General features: G+C 37.6%; 1 protein-coding gene across 1 annotated transcript; it reads left to right on the top strand.

The window, feature by feature from the left end:
* The first annotated feature begins 4,782 nt into the window (after positions 1–4,782).
* On the top strand, positions 4,783–14,661 carry Naa11 (N(alpha)-acetyltransferase 11, NatA catalytic subunit). Its single transcript, XM_005388215.2, has 2 exons — positions 4,783–5,621; positions 12,268–14,661. Exon 1 carries the CDS (start codon positions 4,920–4,922, stop codon positions 5,607–5,609), a length of 690 nt encoding a protein of 229 aa, XP_005388272.1. The 5' UTR covers positions 4,783–4,919; the 3' UTR covers positions 5,610–5,621; positions 12,268–14,661.
* The last annotated feature ends 6,024 nt before the right edge of the window (positions 14,662–20,685 follow it).

Raw genomic sequence — 20,685 nt, 5'->3', positions numbered from 1 at the left:
ATAATAAATTGAACTTTACATTAAAAACATTACCAATTATTGTAATACACCAGCCAAGGATCTGCTATGAAACCTCTCTAGGTAATTTAAATTAAGGAACTTTAGTACATGGGCGCTGAATGATGGAAAAGCTGAGAAGCCAACAGGGAACAGTGAAGAAACCACAAGATAAGCAAGTGTAAGAAGGCACTGCCACTTCTACAGCTGGAGTAGTAAAGGGAAAACGCCTTATCAGAAACTAGAAGCCAGAATTCACTGCTAGGAACTAGAACTCTGCATAGCCTGTCTTGTGGGGAGCTAAAACCAAAAGCAAAGCAGCCAGTACTGTAAGACAGGATCAAGGATGAGCTTGTAGATGAGAAATACTCTCTTTTCCTCTTATCCTTCCTCTACCCTTTCTGCCCCACCTCCATCCTCCACTGCACCTTCCATCTAACCTTGGGCCAAGTATCTCTGGGAGCCAGCTGGTAATATAATCTGAAAAACACAGTTTGCAGGGAAATAGGCAAAACTGAGTATTAGTGCAACAAACCAACTCACTTCCCAACATATAAAATAGAAATTGAGTGCTGTAAGCTGATTACTAAACTATGTTCAATTTACTTTTCTTCTAGGTAATGAAAACAATCTGCAAATCTCTGAGTAGCTGAGACATTGTAACATTTGGTAAATAATGCAGTTGTTTAGTGAAAATAATGTTAAGTATAAAAAGTATGCAGCATAAGGATCATTATACTTTTTTTCATTACACAGTTTAAACAATATCATCACACAAAAATATGTACTATGATCATATAATTTATTTGGATATGTAAAGGATTTGTGTATTATATATATATACATATAAAATTACATATTCATTCTATAAGCATTCATTTAGATACACTTTGCAGCATGCAATTTGCTAGTTCCCCTTTAGAAAACAACAGTGTGTGTGTGTGTGTGTGTGTGTGTGTGTGTGTTTTGAGTCAAGGTCCCACAATGTAGTCCAAGCTTGCCTTAAACTCACTACACAGTACACACTGGCTTGCCATGAAATCAGGGTGAGTCTATTCTGCAGCCTCCGAGTGCTGGGATTACAGCCATGTTCTCAAGAAACAGGAAATAAATTAGTAATAAAGCATGAGATATGCAGATAACATAGTGAGTGTAAGTGGCCAACAAATAAGGAAGCAACTAATTTTTCAGGGTACAGGGAAGCAGAGAAAGCTTCACGTAAGAGAAATATTTGAACTGAAGAAAATGTAAGTGTCCTTGAAGCCCACCCAGGCTTTTCTACCTTATGCAACAATGATCACTGCAATGATTGCTCACCTACCATGTCTGGAAATCGAATCTGATTGCACTTCTACATCAAACATAATCCTGAGTCATCTGAGTTTTTCAAGAAACAGACTGAAAAGAAATTCCTCACACTTCCATTCATTTGGCAATGCAGAAATGTACAAGAGACAATCACAATTTTAAATATCTTCACACAGTACATGCTACAGTGTCACCTTCTTTTCCTATCATTCCCAGTTTGTTGAGGTAGGAGATTAGGGGTGTCCAGCTGGCTGGACAAGTAGGTGTGAGTGCACAACAGTTTTCAAGCCCTGCTCTTGCGACCAACCAGAAAATGCTATCTTCAGTTCTGTTGGTGCAAAATTAAGAAGGTTTTTGATAGGACAACCTGGCTCTGACATCAGCCTGAAGAATGGGAGGTATAAAAGACAGCAGCCATTAACCTCATCACCTCTTGCTTGCTTTCATCAGGAGCCCATTCTCACTGTGGAGTGTACTCCTTTTTCTACTTTAATTGGCTTGCATTCACTCTGCAGAGCATATTTAATTTGCTAGCTTTAATAAAAGTAAAACCTCACTAACTTTTGCATGTGTCTTGACAAATTCTTTGTTGAGTACAGCAAGAACCTAGAAAAAAAACCCCAGAACCACATAACACTATCCTTTTTTTATCCTGCGTCTCAAAAGTATACTACTAAGTATATTACAGAAACATCTCTATGATTTACTTCCTTTTCCAATACACCTGATGAATCATGCAGACCTCCAGTTTACATTGACTCAAATTCCTTGAGAAGCTGATGAAAGCCTTTCTTTGTTCTCCCAAATCTGGAAAAAGGATTTACATAATGTTTTTTTTTTTTTTTTTTTTTCTGTTAGCAACTCTTTATCAAACATGTTGATAAGATTCTACTAGCCACTCCCTTTCTGGAAATCTCACTTATTATGTAGATCTTCTTACTACAAAGACAGGTTTATTTCTGTCTCCCTTCTTAGGACACTGCATACTTATACTAATGGGAGTAAGGCCCTCTTTTAGGATAAAAACTATTCTCAAGGTTCCAAGGTGCACTCAAATTTCACAAAAGCCCCCAGTCTTGGGTAGAGTCTGCAACTGCTCAAACTGCATGTTGGATATGCCTCTAATCGAAGGTTTTCTTTGCATCCAATTTAAACAAGCACCCCAGAATCATGACTTTTGTTACAAGAAACCAAAAGGGTTTTTCCTTTCAAGAAACCTGCTCAAGAACACTAGAATTAAGTCTTATGATAACCATATGGCCCATGTAACTTTTGTAATATGGAAAATGGAATTGTTGTAGGTATTAACACAGATACCTGAAAACAAAGAATAATGCATTGCTTAATATGAGTTTGATTTCTCCCATTGTCTAGAGCTGTTATTCTGACTGAGGCTTCCACTACTCTGGTCTTAAGCACCTCTTTGTCTAGAGCCAGTAGTCCCCATGTTGTCACAACATTCCCAAAGAAAACATCACATTCTAATGTTAGCTGAACAAAAATGCAATGTTACTGCTCTGTTTTTCATGGGCTTGTATTAAACCCAGCTTCTTTTTCTCTGTTTTAAATGTGAGGACAGTCTTTTGACTATCTTTTATCCACTATCCACACTTCAGATACAGTATTAACTTTGAGATGACTTTTTTTCAAAAATCTGATTTCATATTTATGTATATATGCCCTGTCAGCAGCATTATCAGAAAGTGATTTTGGAATATGAGTGTAGAAAATTATTTGCTACTTGTTCTTGCTTGCCCACAGGACTGAATTTATAACCTTTGTGTTATTTATGATTATGGACAATGGAGAACACAGTAAGAGTTTGTCACCTCAGTAGGTATAAAAAAGTCTACTTCTCCATTTATTGATGACTTTTTATATGTCACGCAGTTCCCTTATAATAAGCTGCATTACTATCTTAACATCTGCAGCATGAAAATGCTTTGGTTTTCACTGAACAGAATCAAACAAACATAAATAGACCTGCTGCTTAATAGGTTGTCTCTTCTTCCAAATGTGGTGGGCCCACTGACCTTCACCTTCCTTTCCTGTTCCTTAGACTGACGAAGGTTGACAAAGGAAATAACAGTAAAAATAGCAGATAAATAGTTGATATGTTTCTAATTCTTGTAATGGGCCTATTTTGTCCTATTTGCCAATCCTACATTTTTGCCAATCCTACATTTTAGGAAGTCCAGTAAAGACACAAAAGATAGCTTACTGTAGTTATGATGATCACTTTCAAGTGTTAGATTTATTCATATAAATGAATAAACATTGCCTAAATAAATGTTTAGGGAATTTTATATATTTTTCCAAGATGCGCAATATCTGCTACACTGACACAAAATTTCAAGATGAAAAGGATTAAAAAATGATTTAAAATCTCTTCATAAGATTTGAGCTAAACTTCTCCATTAAAAGTGAGAAGGAAATGAAGTTTGTAATTCATACTCTAAAGAAGTTATATAGATAATCACAGCACTGAGCCAGAAGTATTACAAGTTTAGAGAGGAAAAAAATCAACCAGTATAAAAGGATATTTATTATCTAGCTTCTTAAATATTAGTGTGAAAAGACAAAACTCAACAGAAAAAACGAGCCATAGACTTGAGCAGCCATTTCCCAAAAGAGAGTGTGCAATACCTAATAAATCTATATAAAAGTAAACAACTTCAGTAGTCATCAGGGACTTGTAAAATAAAACCACCATGTAGCATCTCTACTACACACAAGAAAGGATAAAACTTTAAAAAAATTTTAAAAAGGAGAGCGGGCACCCAGTCTGGAACAATCACTTGGCAAGTAGTTTAGCAATGTTTATAAAAGTTGAACATCCTTACATTCTGATTCGGTAATTCTAGTTCTAAGTAAATGTGAATGCATCAACAAGACACATTCTAAAACACGCAGCTGTATTCAACTGGAAATACGTAACACAAATGGCCATCAACTGTAGAATGGACACGCATGAACTGTAACATATTTAGGCAATGCAGTGTCAAATAAAAAACTATAATGAACTCTCAATTACACATAAGGTAGTTGAATTGACTTAGAACATGCGGGGGAAAAAAAACTTGACCCAAACAGAACGTGTATATTTAAGTCTGTTACAAGTTTGATAGTTCTCGTTGGACATTGAGGGTGACCCATACCAGGTGACAGAGGAAGCCTCTTGGATTGCAGGCGATATTCTGGTTCTTCATCTAAATCCTAGTTGTTAGGTTTTGCTCAGTTTGTAAAAAATGTACCTAGATATACCCGTATTGAAAAAGCTACAGTCGAAACAGAAGAATAATGGCAGACACGGACCAACCCCTTTCTGTCAGCCAAGGAGATGAGAAGCAAGTCGTTTCTTCCCATCCCCTAAGAGGAACGCACACTGGCTCGAGGAAGTGGCGACCTCATTGGCTGGGACAGCACACTTCCGGAAGCGGCGCTTAGCCCCGCCCCTTCCGCTCTCTGTCGCCTTCCCGCCATCCGGAAGCTCCGACGCGAACCCGCGGTTTCGGCCGCCCGGATTCCATTCCCGAGGCAGACTGTGTGCCCGGCGCCCGGCGAAAGCCCCTCTGGCTCGCAGCCGCAGGGCCGCTCCTGCTCACGCCGCCATCATGAACATCCGCAACGCCCGGCCGGACGACCTGATGAACATGCAGCACTGCAACCTGCTGTGCCTGCCCGAGAACTACCAGATGAAGTACTACTTCTACCACGGCCTGTCCTGGCCGCAGCTGTCCTACATCGCGGAGGACGAGGGCGGCAAGGTGGTGGGCTACGTGCTGGCCAAGATGGAGGAGGACCCTGACGACGTCGCCCACGGGCACATCACCTCCCTGGCCGTGAAGCGCTCGCACCGGCGCCTCGGCCTGGCGCAGCGGCTGATGGAGCAGGCCTCGCGCGCCATGGTGGAGAACTTCGGGGCCAGGTACGTGTCCCTGCACGTCAGGAAGAGCAACCGCGCGGCCCTGCACCTCTACGTGCACACCCTCAACTTCCAGGTCAAGGAGGTGGAGCCCCGCTACTACGCGGACGGGGAGGACGCTTACGCGATGAGGCGGGATCTCTCGCACATGGCCGGAGAGCTGAGGCGGCAGCTGGAGCTGAAGAAGGCGGGGCATGTGGCCCTGGGCTCCAGGAACAGGCGGGAGACCCACGGAGGCACGTTTCCCAGCTGCGAGAAGCCCTGTCAGCCCGAGAGGCCGGCTGCCACCGACAGTGGCAGTGAGAGCAAGGACCCCAGCCAGTCCACCGAGACCACCGACGTGCAGGACGGCTCGGAAGCCTTGGGTGCCATCTCTTAGAGTCGGCTTGAGGTATTGTCTCTTTCCTGGCCAGAGCCCTCCCCTTTCCAAAATCCTTGCACTCTGGCCTGCGCAGTCACCTCCTGGCCTACCCCGTTTGAGTCCTGCAGGGTTTCAAAATGAAAACCACTTGGGGGAACATATAGACAAGGTTGGGTGAGAAGACGCACTGCTCACTGCTAGAAAGTCATAGGACACGAACTCACACTGAAAGTACATTAGTAAAAGAAATAAGCATTTATCCTGATATTGTGCAATGCGTTGCATTTTAAACTATCTGAAGAAATTTCTTCTAATTAAGAAACGAGAAAAGATAGTTATAAAATCACCATTTTGCAACTCTTGATGAAATAACGGATCTGACCAGTGGTCGTTAGTAACAAATACTATTAGGTAAAAGTTGTAGCACTTCATAACGATGGATCAGACTGACAACATTTGAGGTCAGTTAACATCATTAAAAGTGGAGACAAATATTATGGGCCTCGTAATGCAGTAGGAAGTATGTAGTATCACCTGTGAGGTATTCTTGCCAAAAGAAAGTTATGCATGTGTGAGAGAGCTACGTACCGTTTTCACAGAGAGCAAAAAACATGTTAAACTGTACCATGGTGCAGTCAACCAAATTCAGAATGAGGGAATTTCTACAGAATGAGTGACCTAGTTTCTCAACAAATAAGTACCATTAAAAAGACAAGGAATTTTCTATTAAAACAAACTTTAAACATGATATCAACCAAGTTAAATTGTTAACATTGTTTGGATTGTAATTTTTAAAAAAAAACAGGCCAAATTTGAACGTGGGCTATATTAAGGAATTAATAATATTTGTAATATGTTATAAAAACGTCTTTATCCTTCAGAGATGCATTCTAAAATAATTATGGTTAAAATAATAAATACCTCGAATTTGTTAAATTGCTCTAGCAAAAGAGAAAACGTTTGGAGGAGGACAAATGAAATAAGAATGGCAACATATCACTGTTGAAAGCGAAAGAGGTACTGAAGGGATTCCTTATACTATTCTTTTCTCTTTTGAATGTGTGACATTTAAAGTGCAAAGTAATTATCGTACCACCTAAACGGATTAATTCTAAAAATCCACTGAAAAGTAGTTTTAAAAAACTAATATCTTAGAAACCAGCTCAACTGTAGTAATATAATAACAGAACATTTTTTCCATCAAAGAACTTTATATCACTTTAAAAATTTCAAGGGTCAGTGAGCTGTCAGTAATTTAAAATCTTTAACTTCCTATTCTGAACAGCTTACCCTCCATAAACAAAAGAAACAACTTTCTCATGAGGAAGACCAATGTGAATAATATATACTACATGTAATTAGAATGAATGCAACTTGATTAATTTACTCATTCATAAAATTTCTTGTCAGCCATCAGTTTTACAACTGAGTGATCAAGATAGGCTGTTGTTTATATCATACAGAATTTAGGTATAAATGGGTTATGTTTTTTTGCATTTTAATATTGATGCCCAGCCTACACAGCACACTAACCTCATTTTATTTTCATTCACTTATAGTTCCATAGGTTAATACAAGTTAGATACACTAAATCCTTGGGTGTTAGAAAAAAATCTGTCCTCAAAGGAATCTTTGCCTCTTGATTTTTTTTTGTTTTTTTTTTTTTGGTGTTTTAGAGGCAGGGTTTCACTGTGCAGTTCAGACTGTCTTGAACTCTCTTTGTAGCCCAAGCTGGCCTCGAACTCCCAACCATCCTCCTGCCTCAGCCTCCCCAGCGCTGGGATTACAGGCATGGGCCACCACGCCCAGCTTGCCTCTGATTTTTAACCTGAAGATTTCATAATGACTGGTTCATCTCATTTAAGGGCAGCAAAATTATCTACACAGGAAGATAAAATTATACAAACTTAATGCCTCAGAGAAGTGTTGTTAAATTGACCTGTTTTGTTTTTATTTTGTGTTTTTGTGGTATCAGGGATTGAACCCAGGGCCTAATGTATACTAGGACAAGTGCTGTACCACAAGGCTAGGCTTGAATTTGTGTTCCTCCTGCCTCAGCCTCCCAAGCAGCTGGAACTACAAATGTATAATGCCAGACTGACACGATACATATAGTATTGCTCTCATTTTTAAGGTTGTTTTAGCCAAGAACAGAGTTAATAAGAGATTGCCTTAGAGCCATGTATTATGTACATGAAATTTGATAAATTCAAAAGCACTTAGCATCTGCTATGAAAAACAAAAATACCTGCCATTCTGGTAGGAGAGAAATAATAGATAAAAGAAAAATGGTGGTTATAAATCTCTGTAGAAATTCAAACTTTAAAAAATATTTATGTCTTTTTTCATTATTGTACTTGCCCTTTATTTCTAAGTTTAGGCAGTTTCCTTGCTTCACCTTCTTCCCAAATTGATGTCTCATGAGACTTTTTCAATGGCCCCCATCTAATCTTTGGTCCTCACTCTTCATTTCTGAATCTTTTCAGGCCAAAGGCTTCTTGGACATTCCCTGCCATATTTGGGCCATTTTGGTAGCAGGGTACTGTAATCTGGGTCAGCACTGTGGTGGGGTTGTGGAGCAGAGAGGAAAAGAAAAGCTCTCCTCATAAAGTTATGCATGGCTCCATGTAGAACAGGTGTTCCTGAGTTTTGTTCTGTAGCCCCGTTGGCAATCTGGTGGAGCCTAGGGACATCTCAGAAGAATTTTTTCTGAAGACAGAAAAATCATACAGGATTATAAAATAAAAGCAATTTTATTGAAATACTGTACCATTATCAAATTTTTAAAAATACCTTTATTGTAATATATGTGCTTTTTTCGTATATGAAATTTTGAAATAGAGTAATGGGTCTAGCAGTTGTAATTATTTCAAAGTAAAAAATGGAATAATTATATTTAAGATACCTCTTATAGTTGCAATAGGATATGAACATATTGTGGGGTTTGTTTTTTTTTTAGTAACAAAGTCACAACTATTGTAATGCTAGTGTGCTTCAGTACCTACATTCATAACTGAAAGAAATGTGGAGTTTCAGTTTCTACTTTAGTGACTGCTGTTTTCTAAAATCATGTGTCTCTTACTATCTCATACACATCCAGTAGGAGATCAGAGAGTGCACATAGAATTTCATGTAGATCTTAACTCAGGGGAGGCCAGGAAATGTTAGATAGCTTTGTGCCCAGGAGGGAAAGGAAGAAGTTCTGGCAATTGCATAGTGGAGTTTCTGCCACAACAGGAAACATCCTAGTGATGCTCTCAGCTGAGGGAAGCTTTGTCTCCATGTTCAGTGAGGCACATGGGGTCCTTTTGCTTCCCCTTTACGGCAGTGGTGGCAAACTTAGGGCACATATGCCACAGTGGGCTGTTTGTATGATTGAAAGCTCTAAAAGGATCATTCACCATCGCTGCTCTGGGATATGACACAAGGAACTCTGTGAGGCCATCCACAGTTGCAAGAATACATGACATGCATTTCCTCTGGTCTTACACAAACTTGAGCATGGATAATTATGGGATTCTGCTATCAGGCCTCGTTAAATCCTGAGAGACACAACCCCACTACTACAAAATCCCCTAAAGTGAAGTTTCATTTCTATCCAATTCAACATGGAGTACCAGCCCATAGGCCTGCTGTCTGAATGGGAAAAGGCAGTGGTGAAGAAAGAAAAGGGAAAAAAGAAAAGGATGTATACTACAAAAGTATTATCCTGCCACAATTGTGGTGCTCCTTCCTGTGAAACTAGAGCTCAGATAGGTACAGAAAAATACCCTGAAAGGAGTAAGTTTTGATTTTCCTTTATCCCCACTTTTGGGTCTAGGCAACAGAGACAGTTAATGCATAGAAAGGATAGGGAGCAGGTCAGTCCATGGAAAAGAATTGGGTATCCTTGTCTAAAAGATAGTAATAAAAATTATTGCTAACATGTAGAACTCACTGTGTGGCAGTTACTGTTGTAAAGACTCTGTGAAGTATGTCACTTAGTCCTCATGAGATCTCTGTGAGGTAGGTAGGGACTGTTACTCCACAGAGGAGGAAGTCACAGCAGAGAGGGCTACCTGGATAGGTAGTAGGTGGAGAACAGTGATGCAGACTCAGTAACTGCACAATTCCTGTAAATTGCTAAACACAACTACTCCTACTAGAATTTACATTCTAGGAAGTACAGTCTGTAATAGTAACTATTCAGCTTTCCTTTCTTTACAGTAATCAAGTGATAGAATGTGGTGTATGTACAGCTGTACAGCAACAGTTTGCGGTCTTGAAAAGAAATGCATCTGAAAGATTAAAATAGCTTTTACTGACAAGCTGAATGTCAACGCATTCAGCTGAATCAGCGCGCTTCAGTAGCAAAGTTTCTAGGGAGCCATAGCAGTGAAGATAGGTCAGTTCAAAACATGCTGGTTGAGGCAGGAATGCCATCAAACTGCTGCTCATCTCCTGACAAGATATATGTATGTGATTAATAGCAAAAAAATACAAAATCTTAACATTTTCTGTTGAGCTGGCAATACTGAGTTAACTAAGGTTACGTTAGTGACTCCCTTTCTAGTTTATTCTTTCTGCCGCTGAGCTGTCATTCTAACAAAAAGTTGTTAAATGTTCACATGAGCATTCACTGAAATAGACTGTTCTTAATTTTACCAGACAACTAATTATAACTGGAATGATATAATGAAATACGGAAGAAAGTTAGAGACTGACAGATCGGGTAAATTCCTAGTATAACCTTACCCCAGATATGCCAGAAGCCATAGATTTCAAATTCATTGGCACTCTATGAAGATAAAGAGGGGGTTGGGAAGAAATAAAATATTGTTTTGATTATACTAAGCAGAAATGGGATGGATTCCGTTTGTTGAATTATCATATTTAACAAGGTCACCATTCAATCAGTATGTGATGTATACATGTAGAATGACTGAAATATCAACTTTATCAGAGGTAACTGATAAAAGTGAAATTGTTTTCCTAAACCTCGCTCTGTGTACTCTCCCTGTGCTCCAGTATATAAAATCTAATGTACTTCATGGTGAAAGAAGTAAGGAAAATAAAATATTAAAAAATTCTGTGACTTGATAATGATTGAAAGAGCCATAGTAAAACCTTTTTGAAAATATTCTGCAATGCCATGCAGAATATCATAGGATATCTTTTAAAAGTAAAGCCCTAAAATTCCTTTTTGTGTTCACATGGCTATGTTAATAATTAGTGTATATTCTTCAGGGTTTCATAACCCTCCATTAAGAAAACTAGTAATGTAAAACTCTGAACTTAAGCTAAGAAATTAAGGGCTGTAATAGTCATATTTTGTAGAGTCAGCTAAGTCAAATAACTATGTAATAAATGCTCTAGGATAATTTAAGATATATATATTTTATTATATATATCTTATATAAATTAAACTATTATATATCTTAAACTATATATATAATGTATGTATCTTAAACTATCCTAGAGCATTTATTACAATGTTTTTTGACTTGTTAAGCCTAATTACTTAAAATTATAAAGCCGTATTTACTGAGTATCTAAAATAACCATATAATGTGTAGTTTTTATATGTAGCAACTTTTGCATACCTTTGCTAACTATAACAAATTGAGAGAGGTAATGATGATAGTCTTTCTAACTTACTCCATATCTAATTCTTCTTCAACCATAGAATATATTTTTAAAATAGGATTGTGCATAATAATTGCCTTCTGCAACTTGACTCATTATTGTTATTCTAGAAATAGAGTTTTCTGTAACGATGTTGTATAAAAATCGTTTTGACTGCACTATGCAGTCAAAGTCGATGGGAAAAGGTAATTCATTATTGCAGTTGTGGTGTCCTACTCTGATTTTGCTTTGTTTACAGCTAAAACAGGCTACAATACTACACTAGCCTTTTTATAACTTAGATAAACCATTCATACATCACACAGACCTTATCAAGGATAGGTTCTGCATCTTATTTATCTTTGTTTTCTTAATGCCTGGCACATTATTCATTCATGGTGGGTTCTCAGTGAATAGCAATTAAAGAAATGAATGAATTAATAGCACCCGTCTAAGTAGTCATGCAATAATTTTAAAAAGGAAGAGAGAAAATAATGTTTATAAGATACTACTTCTTTATTACCTAATGAAATTAGGGTATTTTAAATTATGAAAAGGACGTATAGTGGATATTTCAGGTTCTTCAGATCCACCAAAAGAAGTTATGACTTGTAGAAATGGATGCGGTGCATTTAACATACCAACAGATAAGAAGTCTTCATTTCTTTAGAATTGATGTTTCTTTTGAGTGGTATAGGATGGGATGTAATTTAAGATGGCAAATAAAAATATTTCAGTTTCTTTAGATTTAAAGTAGTTTCTTTAGAGCAGATCTCCATCCTTCAGGGTCCCGGTCCCCTCTACCACACCTTCTCCCTGCCTTTCTCCTGAAGGCAGAGATGGCTTCTCAGTGTCAGGAGATGTTCGTGTGTTCTAATGGTAGGGAGGGAAGAGAACCCGAGGTCTGTGTGGATCTTTGTGTTATCATGTGAATTCTTATGTCCATAGAGATATATCTCGTCCACACTAGTTACTGGGTGCCTCATAGACTGGTCAAACGTTATTCTTCGTAGCTTCTTCCAGAGCCTGTTTCCCTCCCTTCCTCACTTACTCTCTTTTTACTTCTCAACAGCACTGTAGTCCTCGTATCAACCACTTCTGCTCCCTGATCCTGGGCTTGCCTGTCTGCTCCGCAACATCTGCGCTCCGGTCATTGCACAGTGACCCAGGTGTCTTCTCGTACTCAGCTCTCAACAGCGGCTTTCCACATACCCTGTGGGATCATGAAGAAATACCTTGACACCAGAGACTGCTGGGCAAGAGCGGAGGAAGCTTGAGGCCTGCCTTTACGGAGCCTTGGTCTGCCCTTACATTCTGTTTGTAGCAATCTTACGTTGGTTGTGGTTTTCCTGCAAGGCCGTCTCCTAGAATACCACACAGGAAGCTAGGAAACCTCTGGAAGTTCCTCAGCTCTCAGTTTTTGTCATTATTCATCTGTGCTTTCATCCTTGAGGGAGGATCATGGGGACCATCAAGTTAGACTCCATAGCTCATTCCCCCTCTTCTGTGGTAGAAGTATTGCGTTCCACCTCCTATCTCTGAGCCCTCCCTCTTTGTCCTAAGCTCCCCCTTTTCAAAGGGATATTGCCCCTTTCCAGGGGGAGAAGGTGATAAGTAAGGGTTTCTACTTTATAAGCAGAATTTGGAGATTTCAAGAAAAGGATGATCTATAATTTGAATAATCTACATGTGTTAATTTTTTTTGTATTTTTGTTTGTTTTAATGATGTAACTTGGTATTTATTGCTATGGCATTTACTAACAAGATATTCAATCTTACTAGCAACTCTGAGGAAACTGAAATAAATCTGAACCTAGAATCTGAACCCAAATCTGGTTGAGTTCAAAGCCAAGTTGCTTCTACTTCCCTATTGTCACTGTTTGTATTTAATTTATAAAAATGTTTGAACTTCAACAAAAAGGGGAATCTACTGCTTAAATATGTTAAATATTGGTTTAATGTACAACTAATATGTCAATTATAACCCAATTACAGTTCCCTTCTCAGTATCTTTCTTAAGTACAGATAAGTGAAAACAAAGTGCTTTGACCTCTGAAGTGAAAATCACTCGATAAATCAATCCATTGTTATCATTACTTAATGTTGTTTTCATGTTTACTGCATGTAAATTACCAAAGTATATACATTTCCATGTTTACATTTTTTACGAAAACTGTTGTATATGGATTTAAGTCTAAACCCTGACGTGAACTGTCTGATGATGAGAGATGTCTGTTCTCTGTAACCATAATCAGCCCTGCTAAGTGCTTCTTACAGATCCACCCCATGCACTCTAAGACTATCTGCCTAGTGGTAAATGATTGCCTGAGGCAGATACAAAAGTGGTTTTTTTTCCTACATAAGAGCCATTTGCCATTTTATGTGCCAGTACAAACTTCTCATCTATCTTTGTATTATCTTTTTTCTTTCTAATTTTCTACCTTACCTGTGAAACTATTCTTTCTCTTCAAATGTGTGTTTATCTCTTTGTTTTTAAATATTACAGCTTTCTAACATCTGTCTCTAGGGAAGCATAATCTTGCTGATGAAATATTCCATGTTTTCCTTGAGCCCTTGTCAATATGTCTTCATGTTAGCAGCTCAGCAGATGGAGAGACAGAAGGCGTAGCCTCAGCTTACCTGAGTGATTTCTCGCCAGCACCAGGCACAGTGACTGTCTCTGTAACTTGATGAGAGGAGTTGGGACAATTGGGCAATAAGAAAGGGTATCTGACTTCTGCAGTATTTCCTAAAACTGGTGGCTGCTTTGCTTTGTTACTAGGAGACAACAGAATACTAACAACCTATCTCTTTGGGCTTTGCCTATTTAGATAAAGTAAAATAAAAAGTAATATTATTGTTTGCAAGTGGTTTCGGGATAATAACCTGTGATTTAGCAGCAGCAGTGTCTTTTTGTAGCACTGTAATTGTGGGAGCCTCTGGGACTGTTTTTTGTAATAGCATTGTTCTTTTTACATAGGATAAATTATGTTTTTCTTTGAATGGGCTGCTTGTTTTTCCATAACCATAATCCTAGGGAAACCGAAGGATGTTGAGCAGCTACTTGTGCAACTTCATGGGTGGGCTCCAGTCCATCTGCAAATTCTCAAAGGTATTAACTGCCAGCCAGCGCAGTTTTCCTGGTTAAAAGAGAGAAACTTGTGAATGAAGCATGTGACTTACCTAGCTAGAGTCTGTGCGGTTTTCCCTTTGGAGGTAAGAACAAGAGGCAAGAGGTGATTATTTAAAATAAAAATAACAAGGTGTGTGGATGAGACAGGGAATAGTAGTGAAAATTAGACCAAAGCTGAGAAGCCATGGAGAGGACTGAGAAATAAAGCACGTTTTCTCAAATGTGTTTGTGCAACTAATTCATCTCAGAGCTAAGTTTAAAATGCAGCTTTGGTTGCGGTAGGTAGGGGGTGTGGTGTGTGTGACTGCTTAGTAGTTCACAGTGCTGATACTGCTGGTACAGAAAGTACACGTTGACTAGAAAGGCTCTTAAAGCTCATCTGTAACATTGGCTGTGCAGTTTAAAGCACCTGTGATGAGCGTTTGTGTTGCTTAAATTAGACCCTAAATAATTCAGAAACTCATCCTTACGTACGTACTCACATAAATCCTGTTTGTCACAAGTTGCAGACATACAAATGTGTGCAGTAAAAATGTTTGTGTATACAATGTGTGAAATCTATTGATAATCAACATTACCTCTTATATTAGGATACATTAAGGTATTGGTTATTCCTCCTCATTGGTTGATAATTTACCCCAAATGCTAAAATTATTTTCATTCTGACATTTGACAGATTTGAAAAGGATTCTTCTTTTTTTTTTAAGAGTAACAGACGTGGATATGGGTACAGGAGGTATGAGAAACACTTCAAGAGAGATTTCCCGTTCAAGGAGAATACTTCCTATCCTAGTGTGTCTCACAGTATAGTTCATATGCTACTTAATTAGAGTAGCTAATAATAATAACAATAACCTACTTCATAGCTTCTGGCTAGGAGCTGTGTTAAAAATGCAACTGCTCAGCTCAGACTTAAAAATCAGAGTCCTGAATTTTAACCAGCTCTAGCTAATTGTTTTTCACAGTGTCATCTGCAAAACAATGATTAGTACAAGGGGATGAATGAACCATAAAAATAATTTAATGAGAGCTTTTCCCATTGACAGTACTGCCGGATGTAAAGTGATTCAAAAAAAGGCAAGACTCAGGTGATACAACATTTTTCTTATAAAACATGGGGAAGATTGAGGAGTTGTATGGGAACGCTCTACAAACCAAAACTGCTAAAATTTAAAACAATTTTATGTAAGTGTGAACATTTGATATATGATTACACATTTTACATAAATGTGATTTTATCATGTGTGTCTTTTTTGGGATGGGGGTGTCATTAATACTCCCCAAATCCTTACTTTTCAAGCCAAATATAGAGAAGGACCTTGGCCTTGGTGGTGTATAGAACACACCCATAGATTGAGAACACTCACACATAAATCACACTGTGAAATTTTCCTCATTTGTTTCCAGAACAGAAAAGTCAAATTTTGCAGTGTCCTGTTAGGAAGCAGACACCTGACATGTCTAGGACCATATACGTTCCTCTTGTATGTGCTAAGTTCTTTGTTCACCAGTTGGGAATTGTGAGGTTTTTTACATTTATTAACACAGTACCTAGCTAAAAGCCAGTGAAGTAGACTGAATAACTTATCAAAGCCCTTCTTTTCCCTGGACGTAAATGCTTTGAAATCTTGAAAGACACAGATAATCTCCTTGAGGTGCACTTGAAGGGTTATTTAAACCCATGTTTCTTTATGTGGGCATAGGAATTACATTTTGTGAAGTTGTGAAAAAAAATCCTTTCATTATAAATCATACATATATTGCTTCTCTAACCAAAATTAAGATAGATTTTCCACTTTTAGAATGGGGTCATCACCTCCAATGCATATTATAAAAGCTTTCCTAGAGAACACAGCTCTTCCCAAGTTGAGCGATTTTCATGAGACGGTTTAATAAAGTGGGAAATCACAGATCTCAGAGCCCAGTGGCTTAAATTTTAGTCCTAGTTTGGCTTATTACCACCTGGATATGCACTGGCACATCAATTTTCTCACTTACAGAGACAAAAATAACTCCCATGTCCTTGGGTTAATGTGTAATGAAGTAGTATAAGAAAACTGCATTGTAATTTGTTAAAAGACATGTACTGTTATTGCTGACATTTTTTGCATCAGAGGTTTTGTCCACAAATTTAAACTGGTGCAAAATACCAGTGATCATTTTCTTTTTCCTTCCTGGTGATGTAGGGGGAAAAAAATCCAGCAATTTATCATAAAACAATAATTATGTCTTCCACAAATACATACATGTATGTGCATATTTTCGGGGATGAGATCTGAATGAAGGAAGGACATTATCAATGTATAAATCAACTCTATGTTCATTTAAAAGGAAAAGAGGGTTTATTAAAAGTTTTTTATCTCTTGTTCTCTATATCCTAAACGCTCATATTAAAGTTGACCATTGAATAATATAAAGAATTTTGAAAAATTGTGTAGGAAGCTTGTAGGAAACAGTTGTTGTTACTTGTTCCTTTGACATCCAGGACAGTATTGCATCCTGGGACACTGTGCTCAGTTTAAATTTCCTGGTGGATGAGAACCTTTCCTTTGTGGAATGGCAGACAGATTAGTGTGAAGGAAAGGCGAGGAAAACATCACCATATAAGTGCCCCTGGGCGAGTCTTTCTAGGGAAGTGTACCATGGAATGTGAGACATAGAATCTCAGTCCTTTAGAATTATTACCACCTGTAATCCCTGCACTCTGAAAGGCTGAGGCAGGAGGATCAAAATTTGAAGTCCAGCCTGATCAATGTGGTGACTGAGACCCTGTTTCAAAGTAAAGAAGGGCTGGAGATGTAGCCGAATTCAAAGGCCATGGGTTCAATTCCCAGGAGTGAAAAACAAACAAAAACCATATCTGTGTGTATATCCATGCAAAAACAAACATCTATGATACAATTTTCAACATTCCATACATGTTCTTTGATTTTATTCTCTTCCATATACTTAGGGTGATGGGAAGTGGGTTACTTTAAATACAGAAAGCATCTAAGGTATAAGCACCACAACTTTTGTGTGGCATAATTGAGTAGTACCTTTACCTCAGCTGTATTAAGTTAACGGAGTTAATCAGTGGTGAAGTAGCGTAGTGGTTAAACTTACTCTGGGCTTCATCTAGTTATGTACTGAGGCATCTGCTTTGGCGATATTCAAGTAATTGCATATACCTTGCTTTAGTAATATGACAGTCTTAGCACAGCTAACTTTGGCAGGTTAAAAGGAACACCAGGAAATAAACTGAAATAGTCATTTGTTAGTGATGCTAGAAATCTCAATTCAGAGTGACAAAATCAAATGAAAAGGGAGTATATAATGGGGGAATAATTAGCTGTTAAAAAGTCAATGATTTTTTATAAAATCTGCATTGAATCCTCTGTTCATTATCAAAACAGTGCAGATTTTTATCACTAGGAATTTTATTTCAACAATAAAGCCATAGTTTACATAAATTTTGGTAGAAAACATTTGAGTTAATTTACTAAAAAAACAGAAGTTTCTGTCTTTAATAAGGAAAAACTGTAATAGTGGCTTATCTTAGAGTGTAAAGCTTTTAGAATCACCCTGTAATTCATGGCTTATCCCTGAGAATTCAAAGCTTTATAAATAATAAACCTTTTTCAGGACATGGTACACATTGTCTTATGTCAGATAAGGCTCAGCTAAGCCAGGGGCATAAATGAATTCTTGATTCAACTGTGATACCCAATATTCTATTACTTTCTGTGGCTTACAACTGTACACTCCTGGCTAAACCTACAATGCTTCAGAATAGTCAGTGCTTTTATAACACTTCCTGGTTCCTGTCTCCTTTGGTCCCTCTTTCCTATAATTATCAATAATATTTCTATCATAACTGATAATAAGCAAAGTATTTTAAATTCATACTAAATTATTAGTAACTGCTAGACTTGCTCCTATAAACAATGTTATGGGGCACCTATAAAGAATATCTATATTTAATTCAAATAAGTCTGATTGTTAAGATAAACCTCATCATTATTCTTAACCCACTTTTTGAAAGATCTGAATTGGGAGTTCATGAGGTGATATGTCATGTCAGGCCACAGTTTTCAAAGGAAGGAAGCATTTCCTAACTATGAGCAAACGGAGTACTATGTAAACAATGCTGTTCGAAGACTTGAAACTTTCAATGTCTTTCCTCTGATACTTTCTTCTTTGTTCTCCCATATCTTCAGCAATTTAAAGTCTCAATTTCCATATCCATAAAATAGGAATAATTGTAAGGTTGCCATAAAGAGTAGAGAGTTGTTATGAAGATTTAATAAAATCTGTTAATTAAGCCAATATCTAGAAAGTATTAGGTATATAAAAATAGTAGTGCAGCTACTTCCCTTGTAGTTATAAGTATACATTTTAATAAGGCTAATTATTGCAATACAGGGTTTTATGACTCAGTTTCATTTTAGTCAAAATATGACCCAGTCATCACAGACTTCCTAACTGCCTGTCTCCCCTCTGTCCTCTTCTGGGTCGTCTTGGAATGTGTCCAGGAAATAGCAAGACCACAAATAAAGACATGAAGAAAAGAAAGACTTCACAGATGAGGACTACTAGACCAATAAAAATAATCCTAAACTCCACTGTCCATCAATAATGGTAGAACAAGAGTTTTCAGTCCATCAATAGTATTTTAAAAGAAAACATTTCAGTGAAGTTTTATGCCAATAGTTAGGCACTTCTATTTCTCTTCTGTTTTTCAAATCTAAAAGCCCAGTGTTTCCCTGACATATCCTTGTGTGCAAAGTAAAAATAAGAAGCACAAGTAACTACAATAGCAAAAATATTCTGATTCCTCTTCAGATGGTATGAAGTTTTCACCATTTTCCTAATATAATAGCAAAGAGTTCATTTTAAATAAGAAAGCATGATGATTATGAATATAATCCTGAACACTGAAAACTCAGCTTTCATGCTAGAAATACACTAAAATCATACATAATGTGTATCACATACTACAGTGCAATATGTTTTTGATAGATGTTTATGTTTTTGAATGGAAAAAATAATTAAAATGCCATTTGATCCTCTGCTTTTTTTTTTTTTTTTTTTTAAAAAGCCATAGTCTCCAAGAAATCATGTTGGCTGGCATTAATGACTAGTTTGGTAGTTAAGTGCCCAGGGCATAGCCAGAGGCCATGAAGGCTCTGGGTGAAGACAGGTCGGGCGATGTGGTTTACTAGTAATTAACTGTAGGTGTGAGTCAAAACTTGTAATAGAAAAAAGTTACAGTGATTCTATAACTTTTCCCATGCTGTGGACCCTGCCCGTTTTTTAATAAACAGGAAAAGATGATGCCTTGATTTCACAAGCCAAGTTGAATTGGAAATAATTCATATAATGAAATGGGGGCACTCAGGGGACCAATTAATGCCTTTTCAAGCTTGGACTCTATAAGAACCACTTTAAAAAAAACCCTCCGACCACCACTTTAGCTGATTGTTGGTGAACTGAAACTGAATATGAGATGATAAGGATTTTTTGGAGCTTTTAAAAAAATTTTAATCCTATCTCAGTAAAAGTAAATACATAAGGATTATAACTGAACCAAATCTGAAGTAATATAGATTGGGAGACCCTCAAGGGGGCCAGGAGATAATAAAGATTATACCTCAATATTGGGATTATGATGTTAGTTCTTTATTTCAATAAAAGTGGATAGAGATCTTTCATATCAGGGACAGGGCTTAGCTGTAAGGACGAAGTAATCTTCTGGGAATTATGCATACAGGCTTGACATCATTTTTATTGGATGGCTGATGAACTGGAAAACTCCAGGATAGCCAGGCTTTAATTTGTAATCTTAATTTTCATATAAATCGGTACGTTTCAGGGGGAGGGAGCGGGGGTGTGCGGACATTGATGCTTGCTAGTCTGGTGGTAATGAGACAGCCCTGAAGCACAGGCTTGCAGCACTAACTCATGCAGTATCTGATTCTGTCTTTTCCTCTATCCATCTGTCTTCCATCTTTGCATCTATCATGTAACGAAATTTACAGCCTTCAAATACCAGAGAAGCTAATGTTAGTGCAATCTTCCTTCTACCTCCTCTTGAAATGATCTGTAGTAATCTACTTATCATAGAAATGCACGCTATAATGCACAATAATTTAGTCTCAGCCAGGAAAATGACTGCAATTGTTTTGCAAGCATATATTAAGTAGGGTTTTTTCTTTTTCTTCCTTTTATCTTTTAAAAGGTTTTAGGGCCTGAAAGATCACTAGTTGTCCCTCGTAAAATAATTGTCTTGGTGTCTCCCCTGTATAATTTCATATCCACGGGGATTACATTGGGGAAAGTTATCAAATTAGAAATTAGAACATTCTATATTATTTG

The sequence above is a fragment of the Chinchilla lanigera genome, unplaced genomic scaffold (genome assembly GCF_000276665.1).
Source record: "Chinchilla lanigera isolate Chin_1 unplaced genomic scaffold, ChiLan1.0 scaffold00032, whole genome shotgun sequence".
NCBI lineage: Eukaryota > Metazoa > Chordata > Mammalia > Rodentia > Chinchillidae > Chinchilla > Chinchilla lanigera.
The sequence above is the reverse complement of the archived record's forward strand: the minus strand, read 5'-3'. Positions and strand labels throughout refer to the sequence as shown.

Coding starts and splice junctions, on each gene's coding strand:
- Naa11 (XM_005388215.2), top strand. CDS start 4,920: ATGAACATCCGCAACGCCCGGCCGGACGACCTGATGAACATGCAGCAC.